This window comes from Gymnoscopelus microlampas (genome assembly GCF_963454915.1).
Source record: "Gymnoscopelus microlampas genome assembly, chromosome: 21".
Taxonomy (NCBI): domain Eukaryota; kingdom Metazoa; phylum Chordata; class Actinopteri; order Myctophiformes; family Myctophidae; genus Gymnoscopelus; species Gymnoscopelus microlampas.
In genome coordinates this window covers 5,176,355-5,193,477 of record NC_139958.1, presented here as the reverse complement: position 1 = coordinate 5,193,477, position 17,123 = coordinate 5,176,355, and the positions used below count along the sequence as shown (strand labels likewise).

General features: G+C 44.4%; 1 protein-coding gene across 1 annotated transcript in view; it reads right to left on the bottom strand.

The window, feature by feature from the left end:
• Positions 1 to 16,694, bottom strand: part of mfhas1 (multifunctional ROCO family signaling regulator 1) — a 32,230-nt gene extending 15,536 nt beyond the window's left edge. The window contains exon 1 of the mRNA XM_084047522.1: positions 13,277 to 16,694. Within this exon, the coding sequence (XP_083903648.1) occupies positions 13,277 to 16,250 (2,974 nt within the window). The 5' untranslated portion in view covers positions 16,251 to 16,694. The remainder of the gene's footprint in view (positions 1 to 13,276) is intronic.
• Between the last annotated feature and the right edge of the window lie 429 nt (positions 16,695 to 17,123).

Below are 17,123 nucleotides of genomic sequence, written 5' to 3'. Positions count from 1 at the left end.
AATCATTTATATCCGCAAAGTAACTAGTTACTAAAGTTTTTTGTTTTGTCCAAATTGTAGTGGAGTAAAAGTACAATATTTGCCTTTGAGATGTAGTGGAGTAGAAGTAAAAGAATGGAAAATTGGAAATACTTAGTGAAGTGAAGTAAAAGTACCAAATGTATCAATCAATTAACATTGATTTTACAATATAAATCGGGGTCCCAGAGATTAGAAATGCCATTAAAAGGTGGTCCGTAGCCTAGTGCATGACAAACTGGGGCTCCTTGAAATTAAAATGGTTGAGAATCACCGCTAAAGAGCCGTAAAAATCTTCTCTTATGGGGGTCCCTGCCTGGCATATCTTTTCAAATGGTGGTCCGCAGGCTAACACGTGTCAATCTGGGGGTCCATGGCATGAAAAGGTTTGAGAACCACTGCGGCAGCTGACCACACTTGGGTAATTTTTCAGCTTGTGCTGCCCGCTAGTGTGAATGCACGCGGCGTCAGTGTTCTAATACTGCATTCATAAATTCACTGTTTTCTTTATTATTAAGTCCAGCACAATGCTCCGTAAATCCCTAAAAAATGCTTGCACTGGCTCTGAGAGGCCATGGAGCGGATGTTTGTTCTGGAGCATTCCCGGGCAGAACGCCAATTAAAGTCAATGAGGAGCCAGGCGGTCGGCACAGCATGTGTTCGTTCCCTCAGAGAAAGTGGAACTTTTTTTTGAGGCGATGCGGAGCCGTCAGCCACAGCGTATGTGTTCTGTCAGGGAAGTGGAACTTTTTTTTTTAAGGGCATGCAGGGTAGGAACGGGACTCCCGCTGTTTTTGTCTGCCGAATGTTATTTGAATGTGGGCCTTGTGAAGGCTATGCTGCTGCACCAACACAGCTGATTACGTTAGAGGACACATCCTTTGTTTATCAAAGGGCTGGCAGCACATCATTAATTATCATGACAATGATGATGATGTGCAGGTTTATAAGTCACAGGTGGAGAGGCTTGTTAAAGGCTTTTGTACGCTACAATAACCTGTGGTACTGCTTTGTGGAGCCTACGCACACAGAAAAAAACCTGCTGATCTACAAGCTCACAAAGCATCGCATTGCGACACGTTGTCAGCTTGTAGATCTGCTATTTTTTGGGCCGTGCTGTACTACTGCAAAACCAAGTATACTGTAAATGAAGCACTAGGTGTCTAGCAGTAGTGTTGTACAACAGATGGAAAAGGACACATCTCAGATTAGACATAACGGGTATGGATGGCTTTATTTAGGCTGCTGATTTCAGGTTTAGGATTATACTAATCTATATGTTTAATTAGCATTTAATACTTTGTCAGGTGTGTCCAGCGTTCAGCCTGCAGTGTCCAAGCATCCAGTGCATCGTGCACTGATCGTACACTCTAGGACGTCGGACTGAGTGTGTGTGCATGATAAGGTTTATCAAACGTCTTAATAGAGCTACAAATGTTTAACAGTTTGTTTGTTTAATGAGGTTCGCCTCTACTCTAATTGAGTTTGCACAAGGCATAGAGCAGCACACAACACACACACACACACACGCACCCGCGCGCGAACACACAAACAAACAAACGAACGACACAGATCGAGGCAGATGGCCGCCCAGCCTATAACCTGGTTCTTCTCAAGGTTACTTCTCTTTTAAAGAGGAGGGTTATTTTATTTTTTTGCCACTGTCGCCAAATGCTTGATCGGGGGGGGGGGGGGGGGGGGGGGGGGGGGGGGGACATGTGGCTCTCTGTTCTACATGTAAAGTGTCTTGAGATAACTTTTTGTGATTCGGCACTACAATTAGTTTGAATTGAAAAACATACGATCATCGATTCAAGTTGGAACTGAATCAGAGGCGGTTCACTGTGTTACCAGTGTTTAACCCTAACATCTAATAATTGTCATGGCTGTTTCCTCTCTGTTTCTCTCTCTGTGCTGTGAGTGTGAAAGCTGGCGTCACGTCCCCCCTGTCCCTCGCTCAAAGAAAACAAACGTCCCCCACTCTCTCTCTCCTTTCTGTTCCTCTCTCTGTTGACTTGTCAAGGATGTCGCCCGACGCTGGCTATATACAAAAATAGCAGATATACAAAGCTCATAGGGTGGCATCGAGTGCTGCGCTATGAGCTTGTAGATCTGCTAATTGTATTTTAATCGTGGGCAAATCTTTAAATATGCATGTTTTTTAAAGCGAACATTTTTAACTCAAATCTTTGCTTCTGGGGATTCTACAAATGTCTTCTAAATCCTAACAGTTACAAAAAATGTATGTTGCTATATATATCAGTGGTTCTCAAACTATTTCTTTCCTTAAAAATAGCAGATCTACAAGCTCATAGCGCGGCACAGAGTGCCGCGCTATGAGCTTGTAGATCTGCTATTTTTGAATAGCCAAAGAAATCTAAAATGACACAGTATGTTCCCGGATTAGAAATGTAGTGGAGTCAAAAGTAAAGATTTTCCATTTTTAAATGAAAGTCAGCAGCTTGCAAAACAAACAACAACAGTACTTAGTTACTGTCCAGCACTGGCTGGCGGTGAGCTCATTTACCACGCAGCACCAGACACTTCTGCATCGCCACAGTATATAATCACTGCATGGAGGAGGATGAAAAATGTGACCTAATAAAAGTGTGTGACAGTATTATGCAAAAGTTGCTGAACAGCAGTGAAACGTACAGGTAGCACCATTAATCACACATAACAGGGATATGCACGGTGGGAGAGAGAGAGAGAGAGAGAACATCTGTCTTCTTCTTCCACACCAGCACACCTGCACTAGTGCTGCAGTTCAGTGCACGTCCACTAGGTCTGTGAATCTTCTGCTATCTCACCATTCCATTCCGATTTCTTCTCATTTCATCCATTGAGACAGGGAATGCATCTGTGTCACTTTTCGATGTCTTTGGCTATTCAAATATGGCAGATATAGAAGCTCATGAGCTTGTAGATCTGCTTTTTTTTTTTTTTTTTTAATAGTGAAGATTTGTGCAAATCTTTGAATATATATAATTTTCTTTTAACGGCAACATTTTTAACTCCAATATTTGCTTCTGGGGGTCCCTGGAACAAAATATTTTGAGATGGGGGTCCGCAGCCAAATATATATAATTATTGGTGGTCATTGACATGAAAAAGTTGGAGCACCACTGATATAGCAACGTCCTGTTAGGATTTAGAAACCATTTTTAGATAATGTATTTGGCCGTGGACCCCCATCCCCCATCGCACCATATCGACAGGCGCTGTGAGCTTGTACATCAGCTATGAAATAGATCTTAAGTAGTTAGACCAGGGGTCTTCAACGTTTTCAGGCCAAGGACCCCCTAGCTGAGAGAGAGATGAAGCAGGGACCCCCTACTCTATATTGTATAAAATTGGGTTTCAGATTAAAGTTTTTTTTTACTTAGTCTGCTATTTTTTCCCTCTACACCTATAGCCTCTTTGCCATAAATAGCCGATCTACAAGCTCTCAACGCCTCGCAGCGCGAGGCGTTGAGAGCTTGTAGATCTGCTATTTTCGGCTAATGTTCCCCTCAGAAAATGAATTCTAGGGTTCAAGTGGTTAATGTAAAAAAAAAAAAATCCTATCACACAAAGATTTGGCGGACCCCCTATAGTAGCTCTGAGGACCCCCTAGGGGTCCCGGAGCCCCTGTTGAAGACCCCTGAGTCAGACGGTTCCTCGTTTAATCCAGTGTCCGAGTTCTCCAAACACAGAGGGAAGCACACAGTCAGTGGAATATCACCACTGTTGCGTGGAAACCTTGTATGTCCAAGATGGATACTTTTCAGGAAAGGAAAAAAAACTACCAGTTTTCCATATTTATAAAACCCACAGACACATTTAACCACTTTAAATGTGTTTTAAAGGCAGATCTACAAGCTGTGGCTATTTTGGCTACTATTGGGTGTGACCCTGTAGTATGACGAAGTAGATACATTTACAAAGGAAAAAAACTGCTGAAATATGGAGATGGATACAAGGTTTCAGCTCGACACTGACGATATCACTAACAGCCCACATCAGGAACACACACACACACACACACACACACACACACACACACACACACACACACACACACACACACACACACACACACACACACACACACACACACACACACACACACACACACACACACACACACACACACACACACACACACACACACACAGAGAGAGCTGTAGGATCACATTACTGGGTCTAGTCTCTGCACTGGAGGCAGGTTTCATTAGAGGCAGTAGGAACAATGTGCAGGGTATCAGCTGAGTGCATATATTCATTACCTGGGCATGGCATAATAGGTGAAAACAGGATGAATATAAATAGTATTCATATTATTACATATTTGTATTTTTAGTATTTGCATTATTAATTAATGCTGCTACGATGTCTGAGGAAGCAGAACAAAATAATGTTACACACAAAAAAAACAAGATGTAACAATAACAATAAAGGAACCTTGAAATAGCAGCTCTACAAGGTTTAAGTGGATATTTATTTGTTTAAAAAGCAAGCATAAGCTCTATATTCTGACAGTACTCATTGCTATAGAGTGTTTGTTCAGTAACAGGGGTCTCCCCGTCTCTCCAGCTCTTTAGTAAACGGAAAATACATTTTCGGGTCAGGATACCAATTCTATCCAACCAGGAGAGAGAACCCCACAATGTCTCATTTATCAGCTTAAATTTAACATATATAGGGTAACATAACATACATGTGTGTTCCAGTTCCAAATCTGTCTGCCCATTCATTTTAGTTTCATCACTTCCAAATGTCACGTATATCCTGTATCCTGTATGAGTTCTCTCTCCTGATTGGATTGCATCCTGAATGCGTTCTCTCCCCTGATTGGATAAAAAATGGCATCCCTCCCGACCTAAACATGTATTTTCTGTCTCTGTATACATCCTTAACTCGGACTAATCCTCAAAGCTTCTCTAACCGGATTAAGCAGGGCTTGTCCAGCGGGGGTGAGCGTCCTGCTGGGAAAAACAATCTATACACAGCAATAACATCCCAGTGCAGGGCCGGGCCCAGTGCAGGGCCCAGTGCAGGGCCCAGAACAGGGCCCAGTACAGGGCTTATTGAGGCACTACACTGTCTCTCTGCATCTGATGCGTGTGTTTACCTTGCTTATTTGTAAGTGGCTCTGGATAAAGAGCATCCGCTAAATGCCTAAAGTGTAAATTGTAATCTAATTATATTGTTATCCACACTCTTGAGGAAGCCTGGACCTGAGAGAAAAGGAAAAAAAGAGAACTTCTCTTCCTCACGGAGGCAGGAAGCAGAAACAGAGATGTGAATGTAATCTACAGCCATCTTTTCTTGGCTCAAGGTGTTGGCTGCCATCCAGGCTTCCTAGTTGTATTGTATAATTATTACTATTATTATAACCCATTTAGGCCTGAGGCTGATTCTAAAAACACCTTCCAAATCCTAACCTAAGTTTTCTGAAAAACGTGTATATTTGATTCAAATTATCAGATTTAAAATAGTGAAAATAGCTGATCTACAAGTGCACAACGCCATCGCATCGGTTGGTGTTTTCCGCTTGTAGATCGGCTATAGATCGGTGTGAGTGTTGCTTTTGACAAACGGGGAAACATAAATGTTGGCAGCCAAGATATATCTATATAAATATAAACTGGCATATCTGTCAAGGACTCTGTATAAAAGTTGCTTATCATCATGGATGGTGGTTAAAGAAATCTGACCTCATGTAACTCAGCAGTTAGTGAGAAAAGGTTCAAGGGTTGTATTAAGGCTGGGCAATTAAAGCCTCACTATCAGAGCATGTGAGCGGAGCGGAGCGCTGAGCGGAGCGACGCGATTTTGACGTGAGCGCGGAGCGGGTTATAAAAAGGTTGGAGCGCTACTCAGAGCGAGGACCGCCTCCCGCTCCAGGCCGCCCTCGCGGGGGCCGCGCACCGAATGTTTGAGCATGCCCGGTCGCACGGACTCAGAGACACACAGACATGTGCAGTGCACAGCGCACCGAGATGTCATTAGAATTTCTACTTTCTTTTTCTTTTCTTTTTTTTTACTGTTGAGCGACCCGGTTTGAGCGGAGCGTGGAGCGAGATTTGCGCAAATCAACGTGAGCGAGGAGCGACGGGGAGCGGAGCGCGGGGGGGTTTAACATGAGCGAATAGCGAGCGGCATTTCAGCCCCCTGGAGCGCGGAGCGGCATTTTCACCCGCTCCGCTCCGCTCACATGCTCTGCTCCGCTCACATGCTCTGCTCACTATGTAACTTTTTTTTTAATGAATAAAATGACATTTTGCCCAATCTGTATGGTAGAGTATGTTAATATAATATAACGTATACAATTGGGGTGGTTGTATTTTGATAATAACTTCCTTTTGATAATAACAATCCTTTTAAGAAAACTATATAGTGGAAATAGCAGATCTGCAAGCTCACAACAAGTCATATCGCAATGCATTGGGAGCTTGTAGATCTGCGATTTCCACAATTTTTGAAAGAAATATACAAAATTTGTCAACATGGAAAACGATTATGCAAAGATGTTTGCGATTATCTCAAATAATTGCGATTAGGCGATTATGTAATAAATTGTGACATGAAATCAAATTTCTATGAAATCCAAATGACTGAAATCAGTCGTGACTGAGAACTGTAATCCATGAGAACACATGTTCATGTTCTTATCATATTATCTGCAGTGTCATCAGCGTATTGGGGTCATCATCACATTAACCACTTTAATGCCCTATTTCATGCTTTGTCATACAGCGGTCGCGCCGCGTTTCAAGCTTGTTGATCTGCTATTTTTGATGCTTTTGCGTGACGCTGTAGTTATGATCAAGTAGGGCATCCGTGTTATTTTTTTATTTCTTTGGCTATTCAAAAATAGCAGATATACAAGCTCATAGCGCGGCACTGAGATTGTAGATCTGCTTTTTTTTTTATCGTGGACAATTTGTGCAAATCTTTGAATATATATATTTTTAAAGCAAACATTTGTAAAATATTTTGTTCCAGGGACCCCCAGAAGCAAATATTTGAGTTACAAATGTTCGCTTCAAAATATATATATTCCAAAATTTGCACACATTTTCACGGTTTAACAAAAATAGCATATCTACAAGCTCGGTGCCGCACTCGGTGCCGCTCTACGAGCTTGTAGATCTGCTATTTTTTGAATAGCAACGATATACAACATTGGTGATTAATAACCATTTTGGGGGAACCTGAACATTGTTCTTCATAGCCAGATAGCAAGAAAGAAAAACATGGAAAGTGAAGGCTTCCCCTCTGGAAACACACGTGTGTTACTGTGTTCTCCAGTTCAGTGTGTTCTGTTTTGGTGTGTTTTGTTTTGTGTGCTGATGAGAGGAGAGAGAGAGAGAGAGAGAGAGAGAGAGAGAGAGAGAGAGGAGCTCCAACTCTCTGCAGCCAGAAATATCACCACCATATTAGGTCAGATGAAATACAGCACAGAGCAGAGTGCACACTGTACTGGCCATTTACTGAGACCAAATCTGGAGTTAGCTACACTGATATGGGACAAATCATAATGAAACTACTAATAATAATAATAATAATAATAACAACAACAACAACAACAGGCAAGTAAGGAACTGTGTATACCGATGGTTACGTAGGTAACCACGGTTATGTGAGCGATTGGATCACTCCAATATGATTGGATATATCATATTGATGGAGTGATCCAATATAGCGTTACATAACTTATTTAGCTGCAATCTACGACTACCTCTAAAGTCTAGAAGCTTTCTAAAAGAAAGTAGGTCTGTCTGTCTGTCTGTCTAGAAACCGTTGGACTGCTTTTTCTTCCCCCCATAAATGTGTCATACTTTTTAAATATTCAACGTTCATTTTCATAATGGAAGTCAAGGAATGGAGGTTGTGATCTGTCTGAAACCTTGACCCACATTTGGGAGTCATCATACATCATAGATGAGTCATAGACCACTGACATCATCAAGGATGAGTGACATCATCACAGGCTGCATGGTGACATGCGGTCTGAGATCCACGATTCCACATTGGAGCCACACCGCTCCCCTGTGGATCCCCAGATCCCCAAGATTCAATATTTAAAATGTTCCCCGGCCTGTTGTTTTTCAATAACACAGAAGAACAGTAAAGCTGCCTTTTGCTGCTGTGCATTGATAGTATACTACTATTATTAACCCATTAAAGGGCAATACCACTCATTTTCAACATTGAACCAGGTCATAATATGCCTGTTGTGTGGAAATAAGAAAAAAAGCCCCAGTGACATACGGAAGGTGAACTCTTTGGCCCGCCCTCTAGGCTGCCTCATTCACTAGAATGGGGAATCTCACTTCCAGCTGAAACAGTGAGACTTGTAGTAGTTTATAATGGCATATGGTTATATATCACATTTACTAAGACATAGTATTTGTAGATAATAGAAATCAATTGGCTGAAAATGCTTTAACGAGTCTTAACTTTATATTCAAGTCGCACTGTTTCAGCTGGAAGTGAAATTCACCATTCTAGTGAATGAGGCAGCCTAAGGTATATTATGACATGGTTCAATGTTGAAAATTAGTGGTATTCTCCTTTAAAACCTGAGGCCGATTCTACAAATGCCTTCTAAGTCAGTAGTTTTCATACTTTCACGATTTTTCGAAAATGTTCAAAAATAACAGATGTACAAGTAGATCTGCTATTTTTTTTATATCCAACGCAAAAATCTAAAATGCCACAGATGCTTTTTAATGGGTTAATATATTGTTAAGCTTCAACCTTTATGTTGCGTTGCTGCTTTCTGCACGGTTGGCAGTTGGGTTTTGGCCAGTTTTCTCTTTACCTTTCTTTAACAAACAGCCTACAGCTGTGTAATAGGCTATTACAAATATGACAAAGGCTCAGTCAAATAGAAATACAGTAAAACTAGAACTTAGTTAGCCTACCTAAACAAAGGCTACGCATGACGAAGAGAAGGTGCTACAACAAGTTAGGTGAAAAAAGCAGATCTACAAGCTCACAATACACCCTGATTCAATGCGTTGTGAACTTGTAGATCGTTTATTTTCGTGCACTGACACACATCTAAAGTATAAATCAGGCGTACAGTAAGTACGCTTGGATTGCTTCCATATTTATACGTAGGGTGAGATGTATTTGTGGTTAAAACTAAATAATCTTTGTTAAAACGTAAAATCTCTGTACTCTAGTAATCACTGCCATTGACAGTCTGTTCAGTAACAGGTTTTGTTGTGATTACAGTTGACCAACCACGTGGTCACTTAGAGTCTCCCTCTATAACTACATGCCGAACCGCACCAACGCAACTGTCGCAACTCCTTGCAACAAAACAGTTTTAAGGTTGACCGCACCAATGCAACTCCTTGCAAGTGCCATTGGGAATGGTTGCAAGTAGCTGCATGTTGCAAGGAGTTGCGTGGAGAATCCTTGGTGTGGAGTGGCTTTAGGGTGGTGAGTGAGGCTTCAGCTGAGTGACGTGCACGCAGAACACCATGACAGCAGGCAGTATCACACAAAGTTCTGAAGTGTAATACACACTTAGAGAATACATACAGTATTGCAGTGGTTCTCAAAGTGGGGTCAGGGGACCCCCAGGGGTCCTTGAGGGAGTTCCAGGGGGTCCCCAGCTAAATGATAGATAGCTAGGAACCAAATGGACCCTTATGGGTCTGTAACTCTGAGATTGTACACATGGAACCAAATTGACCCGTATTGATTTTACAATATAAATCGGGGTCCCAGAGATAGAAACGCCATTAAATGGGGGTCCGTAGCCTAATGCATGTCAAACTGGGGGTCCATGAAATTAGAGCTGTACAAATCTTCTCTTACGGGGGTCCCTGGCATATCTTTTCAAATGGGGGTCCACGGGCTTATGAGTGTCAATTTAGGGGTCCTTGACATGAAAAAGTTTGAGAACCACTGCAGTATTGGACACATAACGTGACCAAAAGATATGAGACAAGGACAAGAACAGAATGGATAGAATAGAACACACATCTCGTATCAATGTGCACAGATGTCAGTCTCTCTGATAAAGTAGCCGATGGTCATCGTATCACAAATATCAATATGCTTACTTAGACGAGTGATTGTGTGATTGAGTGTACTGGGTCAAGCAGATAAAGGTCATAAATCATGACAGGTTTGTTGCCAATTTGGAGTCAGGAGAGAGTTACCCATTTATCAGCTGAAAATTTTCATTTCTTTGTGTCATCACTTCCAAATTGACTGAAAATGTATTTTCTGTTGTTTACTTAAGAGCTGGACAGACGGGGAGACTCAGACTCCTGTTACTGAACAAACACCCTGTAGCAATGACACCAAAAAAAATACCACTTACCCTACCTTTAACTACATCTGTAGCATAATAACGTGCAAAGAATAACCTACACTAGCCCCATTCAAGGTGCGGTGAGTTCCCTGAAGAAGAAGAAACACACGGTGTAACTGTCAAGGCAATGTCCCAGCAGTTAGCCCCATTCCTAACATTCCTAACATCTCCACTACAGTACCAACAGACACAACAGTTGTCTCAACATTCCTCATCCATCAAAGCCTCTTTTCTCTCTCTCCATCACATTCTCTTCAATATGTGCTAGGTTTGCTCTTTTGTGAGTGTTATGTTGACGTTAATGAGAGACAGCTGCTGAATCATGCAATGGAAGCAAAGCTAAATGATTGTGACAGCGTCGCAATTATAAGCTCTCAATTATGATGATGATGACCATTTTTTTAATTTATGGGTGAACTATTATGTTCAGTGTTTATATTAAGATTATACATTCAAGCAGGGCTTGACATTAACTGTTTAAGGCACTCGTCCTTCGGACAAGTAGATCTCCCACTTGACTTGTCCGGGCACAAAAGGTCACTTGTGTTTGTGTTCATACAACATATAAGCAGAGTAGCAGACACGAACAGTTGACACTCAATGTGTCCCAATTCCCTAGACAAAACTGAGGGCCTGTATCTTTTTCAGTATCCACACTGTTACATCAATAGATGTTACCATGTGCCAACAAACCAACACCCTACACCTACACTACATACACAGTCCACCCGTGCACGATTCTGCACATACTCATTAATTGGGTGCACTTGACCCATAAACCATACGTGAAGTGAAAGGTATGTGAGTTGAATTAAATGTAATGTCTCACAAAAAAAGTGCCTTGTGCTAAAAAGAGAAGAGATGCCTTATCAACATGCAATGGCAGGACTTTTAAAATATAATTTAGAGCTCCGCCAATCGAATATTTTCCTGGTTAACGATTATTATATTGATTACTTTTTAGATTAATTGAATAATCTTGAAGCGTGTTTTTTTTAATATACAATATATATCGAGTCAACGCAAAATAATTCCACGATTTCTTTTTTTCTATAATCGAATGTATTAGTCTAACTAACCACTTAAGCCCTAGCTATGTTATACTTTGTTGTATTTGTTGTAAATTATTTGATTAACTGTTGTATCCCAAATCTTAACCTTTGTTTCTCTGCTCAACTGTCTCAGAGCTTTCCAGTTTAAACCAGGCCAGCAACCTCTTTGGCAGGACAGTCCAAGCTTCGTTGACCAAGAAGAAAGATTGTTTTTGTGGACTCTGTCACATTGTTCATTATCAGTGTGGCAATCAGCCAACCACAGTCTTATTATTGCTATTATTAGCCTATATATATATATTATATTTTATATTCTCAAAAGTTTGGCACGCTACTCGTACGGTTATGTTAGGTTTCATGTCAAATAGACCAGCTTCATCGGGTATCATGTAATCGTATTTGGTCTGCAGTCAGTGCAGTGTGGCCTGTTTGAGTGATTAGATACATGTCAGGCCTTCCTGAAGCTGTGGCAGGCCAGTAGAAAAGCTCTTAAGACACTGTCTGCCTTGTATCTAATTATTCACACAAGCAGCAGCACTGCAGACATGAAGAGATCCACAAAGACTGTCGACGCCCTGCCAAGTTTTAGTCTGTGGCAAATGGAACAAAGTCAGCATATAGCATATACTGTACTAGTACTGTACAGAGCCATGAGCTAGCAGAACATTATCAAGCACAAATTTGCGTGAAGCAAAGAAATAAGGAATATTGCGAGGCGCTGTGAGCTTGTAGATCGTCTATTTTCGGTTAAAGTTGTGAAAGGTTAAGTTTAGTATTGACGTTTTTTAATTTTTTTTAACATGAATCCAACATATGCTGATGATAATGCTGTCAAACAAGTCTATGAAGGTACGGTATCTATGAAATAGTTTAATCTGCAACACATTTTTTTATAATATGTAGTTGAGGGTCCCTGCTTCATCTCTCTCTCGGATAGGGGGTCCTTGGCCTGAAAAACGTGCAGGTTCGACTCCCCCATTTCCTGTCAGCCTACTGTCCTATCAATAATAAAAGGCATAAAAGCCCAAAAACACATATTTTTGAAGTTTAGAATAAATATGTTTGAAACATTTTAACAACACAAATCTTGTATGGGGACCCTGCCACAAACAATTTTCAGATGGTGGTCCAAATTCATATTCATTTGGGGGTCCCTGACACGAAAAAGGTTTGTGAACCACTGCTGTAGCTATTTAGCCTATATAAAGCCACTTCATAGCCTTGGTGCATGCATGCATCACCCACCTACTGACTGATGAATCTAATCTATGTCATCTGGATGCTTTGCGAAGAATGCCACCCTCTATTTCTGCACTGGTATAAAATATTACCAATCCACTGAATATACTTTTTTTTTTTTAAATAATGATAATACACACATTGACATAAATAGTCAGAAGCCAACACACTTATAACCCACTTATTTACTGTAATTTGTTGTACGACTAATAGCGAAGATTAGCCGGTGGCCTTCAAGCTCACAATGCGCCACGAGGTGAGGCGATGCAGGCCGGTATGCCAGCTATTTCCCACTAGTTTTGAAATAAGTGGGAATTTCTTTTTGGGAGATGGAGAGAGAGAGAGAGAGAGAGACTTAGAAAATGTTCACCTGTATAACGACATGCCCAAAATAGGCATGCCAAGTTGAAAGTGGTTAAGAGGGTGAGAGAGGGAGTGTGAGTGTGTGCGTGTCCGTCTGTCTGACTGAGACGTTCATGCTTGAGTGTGTGTGTGTGTGTGTGTGTGTGTGTGTGTGTGTGTGTGTGTGTGTGTGTGTGTGTGTGTGTGTGTGTGTGTGTGTGTGTGTGTGTGTGTGTGTGTGTGTGTGTGTGTGTGTGTGTGTCTGTGCATGCCTGTGCGTGGTCATAGAGACAGTAATTACCTGGAAAGGCATGTGGGTTGGATGCTCCTCTCTTGAGGCACTTGGAACACAGGACGTGTACAGAGTAGTGGAGCGCAGGCCACTCCCTCAGCAGCACATTCAGCTCGTCTAACAGCGGGGTGATGGCCTGCCAGGCCGTCCAGATGTTGGGGAGCGAGGCGTGGCTGGCGACGGACAGGGTCTCCGAGCGCGCTCTCCCCTTGGCCGGCTGGTGGCTGATCATCACGGGGACCTTGCCGCGGTAGGCGAAGATCTGGTGCCTCCCGTCCGACCGCTGCACCACGTGGCCGTTGATCTGCGCGCTGAAACGCGCAAACAGCCCGGGAGGGAAGACGAACGGGAAGCTGTAGTCCACCTGCAGCTGCTCCACCGAGAAGAAGTGACACATGGCCAGAGAGCTGCCGCTCGGCCAGTCGTCCGCCGCGTGGGGCTCGTCGCTGCTCACGTAGCTGGGGAACTTGTACCACACCGTGGCTCCGTTCAGCGGCTTGGTGCGGGGTTTGTTGATGCAGTAGCAGATGCCCATCTTCTCCAGCAGCTCCATGATGAGGTGAAGGTCCTGCTGCGTCTGAATGAGAGGCTTCAGAAGCAGGCGGATGACGTTTGAGGACAGAACGCCCTGTCGGACGAAGTCCTCCACGTGGTGCCGGAGATGAGAGACCCTGTGGTTCTCTCCCTTCTCGTCCTCTATCACCAGGCTCACCCTGGCCGTGTCCTCCCGCTTGCCCTCGGACAAGAGCCGCTCCAAAAGCGACGTCTCGTCCTTCTGAAAGAAAACGTTGAGGATCGCGATGAAGCGCGGCAGATTGTGAAAGACGTACTCCTTGAGAGAGAGGCTGTCCTCAAAGTAGAGCAGCTTCCCGCTCTCATGCAAGTACGATAAGGCGCTCTGCAGGCGGTCCTCCGTCAGCCCCGCCTGGAGGCCCAGGCGGGCCGAGTCCCACCACGACAGCCACAGGTCCTGGGGTTTAAAGTGCAGCTCCTCCAGCGTCTGCCAGGACCTGGGCAGCACGCGGTGGAGGTTGGGGAAGATCTCTCTTTGGTCCGCCACCGACATGAGCTTCTCCCTGAGCCTCTGGATGTTCCTCTGGCTCTCCGTGCAGCTGACGCACAGGACAGGGGAGAGGATCTGCAGCCTGTGGTTGAGCATGTATTGCAGCTGGGCCCTCTTCCGCCGCAGGTTCTTGTCGGTCACGCCGTAGAAGACGATGTGGGGGCTGGAGGTGCGCACGTTGTAGCCCTGCTCCAGGGCCTGGTCCACCTGCCGGGAAAGGCTCCTCAGGCACTGGGTGTCTCCCTTCTCCTGCAAGGCAATCTGTCTGTGGATGTCCAGACTCTTCTCCTCCAACTCCATGTCTCCACACAGGTCCCTGTGTGTGCCCACCATGCACACCACCGCATGGGGCACTTTGGCACCGAGCAGGTGGAGGAAGTACCCGACGTGGGCATAAAAGTTCTTGGACGAATACGCTTTGAGATTCACAACGAGAATGTACAGAGCGCCGGGGGAAAGAAAGAAGGGTTTGATGAGGTCATAGTTTTGCTTCCCTGACAAATCGTACACTAGAAATGTAAGACTGCGCTCGACGTCCGCGACCCAGTTGGTAACTTCAATTCCCTTGTTTCCCTCGTTACCTTTAGCATCGTGCGGTTTACGAACGACACTCCGCCTGAGCAGTGTTTTGCCTGCGTCCTTTGTCCCCATCAGGACTAATTTTAGCCTGGGCTTCACAGCGTGCTGAGAATGTCTGAGCTCATTTTGATAGGCCGCGATGTAAGGAATCCCTTTCATGCACACTTCATAAGGAGGCTGAATGAGGGGGTTGTCCTTCACCTTCCAAATATTCACTTTAGAAAGCTTTCCAAAGTTGTCTGGAAGTATGGCTATTTGGTTACCCTGTACGACAAGCTCCTCCAGTTTCTCCAGCTCCACAATGGAGTCCGGCAGGTAGGTAATGTTGTTATTGTCTAACCACAGGTTCGCCAACTTGACCATCTGCCCGATTTCCTTGGGCACAAAAGACAGTCTATTCCTGCTTAGGTAAAGTTCCTCTAATCCCGCGATATTTAAAACGGCCAGGGGAAAGTTCTCGAAATAATTCGACGACAGATTTAACATTTTCAGTCTCTGGAGATTGGCAAAGCTTGGAGGCAACGCGTTGAGATGGTTACTGTCCAGCATTAGACTCTCCAGACTTTGCAAGTGGCAGAAGGTGTCAGGCAGCGTGGACATGTGAAGGCTGCTCAGCCAAAAGATCTTGATGGACCGCAACTTCATGATGTCCACCGGCAGCGCCTCAAACTTGTTCCCGGAGCAGTCCAGCTCCTCCAGGTCAACCAGGGCCAGGATCTCCGGGGGGAACTGGTTCAGCTTGTTGTGGTCCGTGTCCAGCGTGCGCAGCTTCTTCAGCTGCGAGAACGACCTGGGAAAATCGATGAGCTCATTGAAACTAATGTCGAGCTCTTCCAAAACCTGCAGCGCTCCCATCTGCGACGGCAGGTGCTCAATTTTGTTGTGACTGATGCAGAGCTTCTTCAGCCCCTTCAGCGTGCCCACGTCCTCGGAGAAGCTCCTCAGGCAGTTGTGGCTCATGTCGAGCTCCACCAGCTGCCCGAGCTCGAACACCACGCCGGGCACGGCCGCGAACTTGTTCCGCCGGAGGACGAGGACACGCAGGTTGCCCAGGGTGGCGCCCAGGCCCTCGGGCAGCGCCCGCAGCGAGTTGTTGCCCAGGTTGAGCGCCTCGATCTCGCCTATGTCCTCGGGAAACGTGATCTCCTCCTGGCTGTTCTTGGCGCACAGGGTGAGGTGGCGCAGGTTGCTCCGCAGCTTCCTCGAGCGCAGGGCGGCGTCCCGCCACAGCCGCACCGTCTTGAGGTTGTTCTCATCCTTGTTGTTGTCCTCCATGACCATGACGTCCCCCGCGGTGGTGGTGTTGGAGCCCTCCGTGTTGTTTTCATTTAGAGTTTTCATCGGTTACCTTTCCGCAGAAAACGGCGTCCCATGGGCGCACCTGGCAACGCGGCCGTCATCACACGTACATTCCATAGGGACCAGACTTAGAGAACAGTCAGTAAATAGTAATAATAATAGTAATATCGCTATGAAGGCGTTCAGTCGCATCAAAACGTCTGGATGATGATGTGGTGCAGCAGCGGTAGCGGTGCTCCACACATCCTCTTCCTGCGACACACACACAGTAACACAATAACAACAAGAAACCCCTACCGCAAAATACGTCCCAAAATGTGTGTTGTTGTCGTTGTCCCCTGGCGACGACAGTGTGTTTGTTGTTTCCCCTTCAGGAACGTCCATTTGGTTGTCATTTTAATAAAAAACTAATGTTCCTCCTCCTTCCCCGTGAATCAAATAGATGAGGTCCTTATTGTTGTATGAACGTTTGTTTCCCTTGTTCCTGCTGCTCTACTGCAGTCGGAAATGGACTGGAGTGGAGAGAGAGAGCTAGAGAGAGAGAGCTAGAGAGAGAGAGAGAGAGAGAGAGAGAGAGATAGAGAGAGTAAAGGCTAGCGTTGCCACACTGTGGGAGAGAGATAAGAAAACCAGGTCTATGAAAATAAGCCCAAAAGAAGCGACTACTATAAATAAAATAGGGCAGTGGTTCCCAACCTCTGGCTCGGGACCCCCAGGGGGTGTCCCCACATGATTTAGAGGGGGTCCCCAGATGACAGTGAAGTGACAATTTAAGGACTATTTTTTTCTTTTTAAGAAAGAAATAAAAGAAACATTCATGAAATATTTTAACAGCACAAATCTTAGGGGTCCCTGGCAAAACATATTTTCAGATGGGGTTCCGCAGACAAATACATTTGGGGATCCTTGACATGA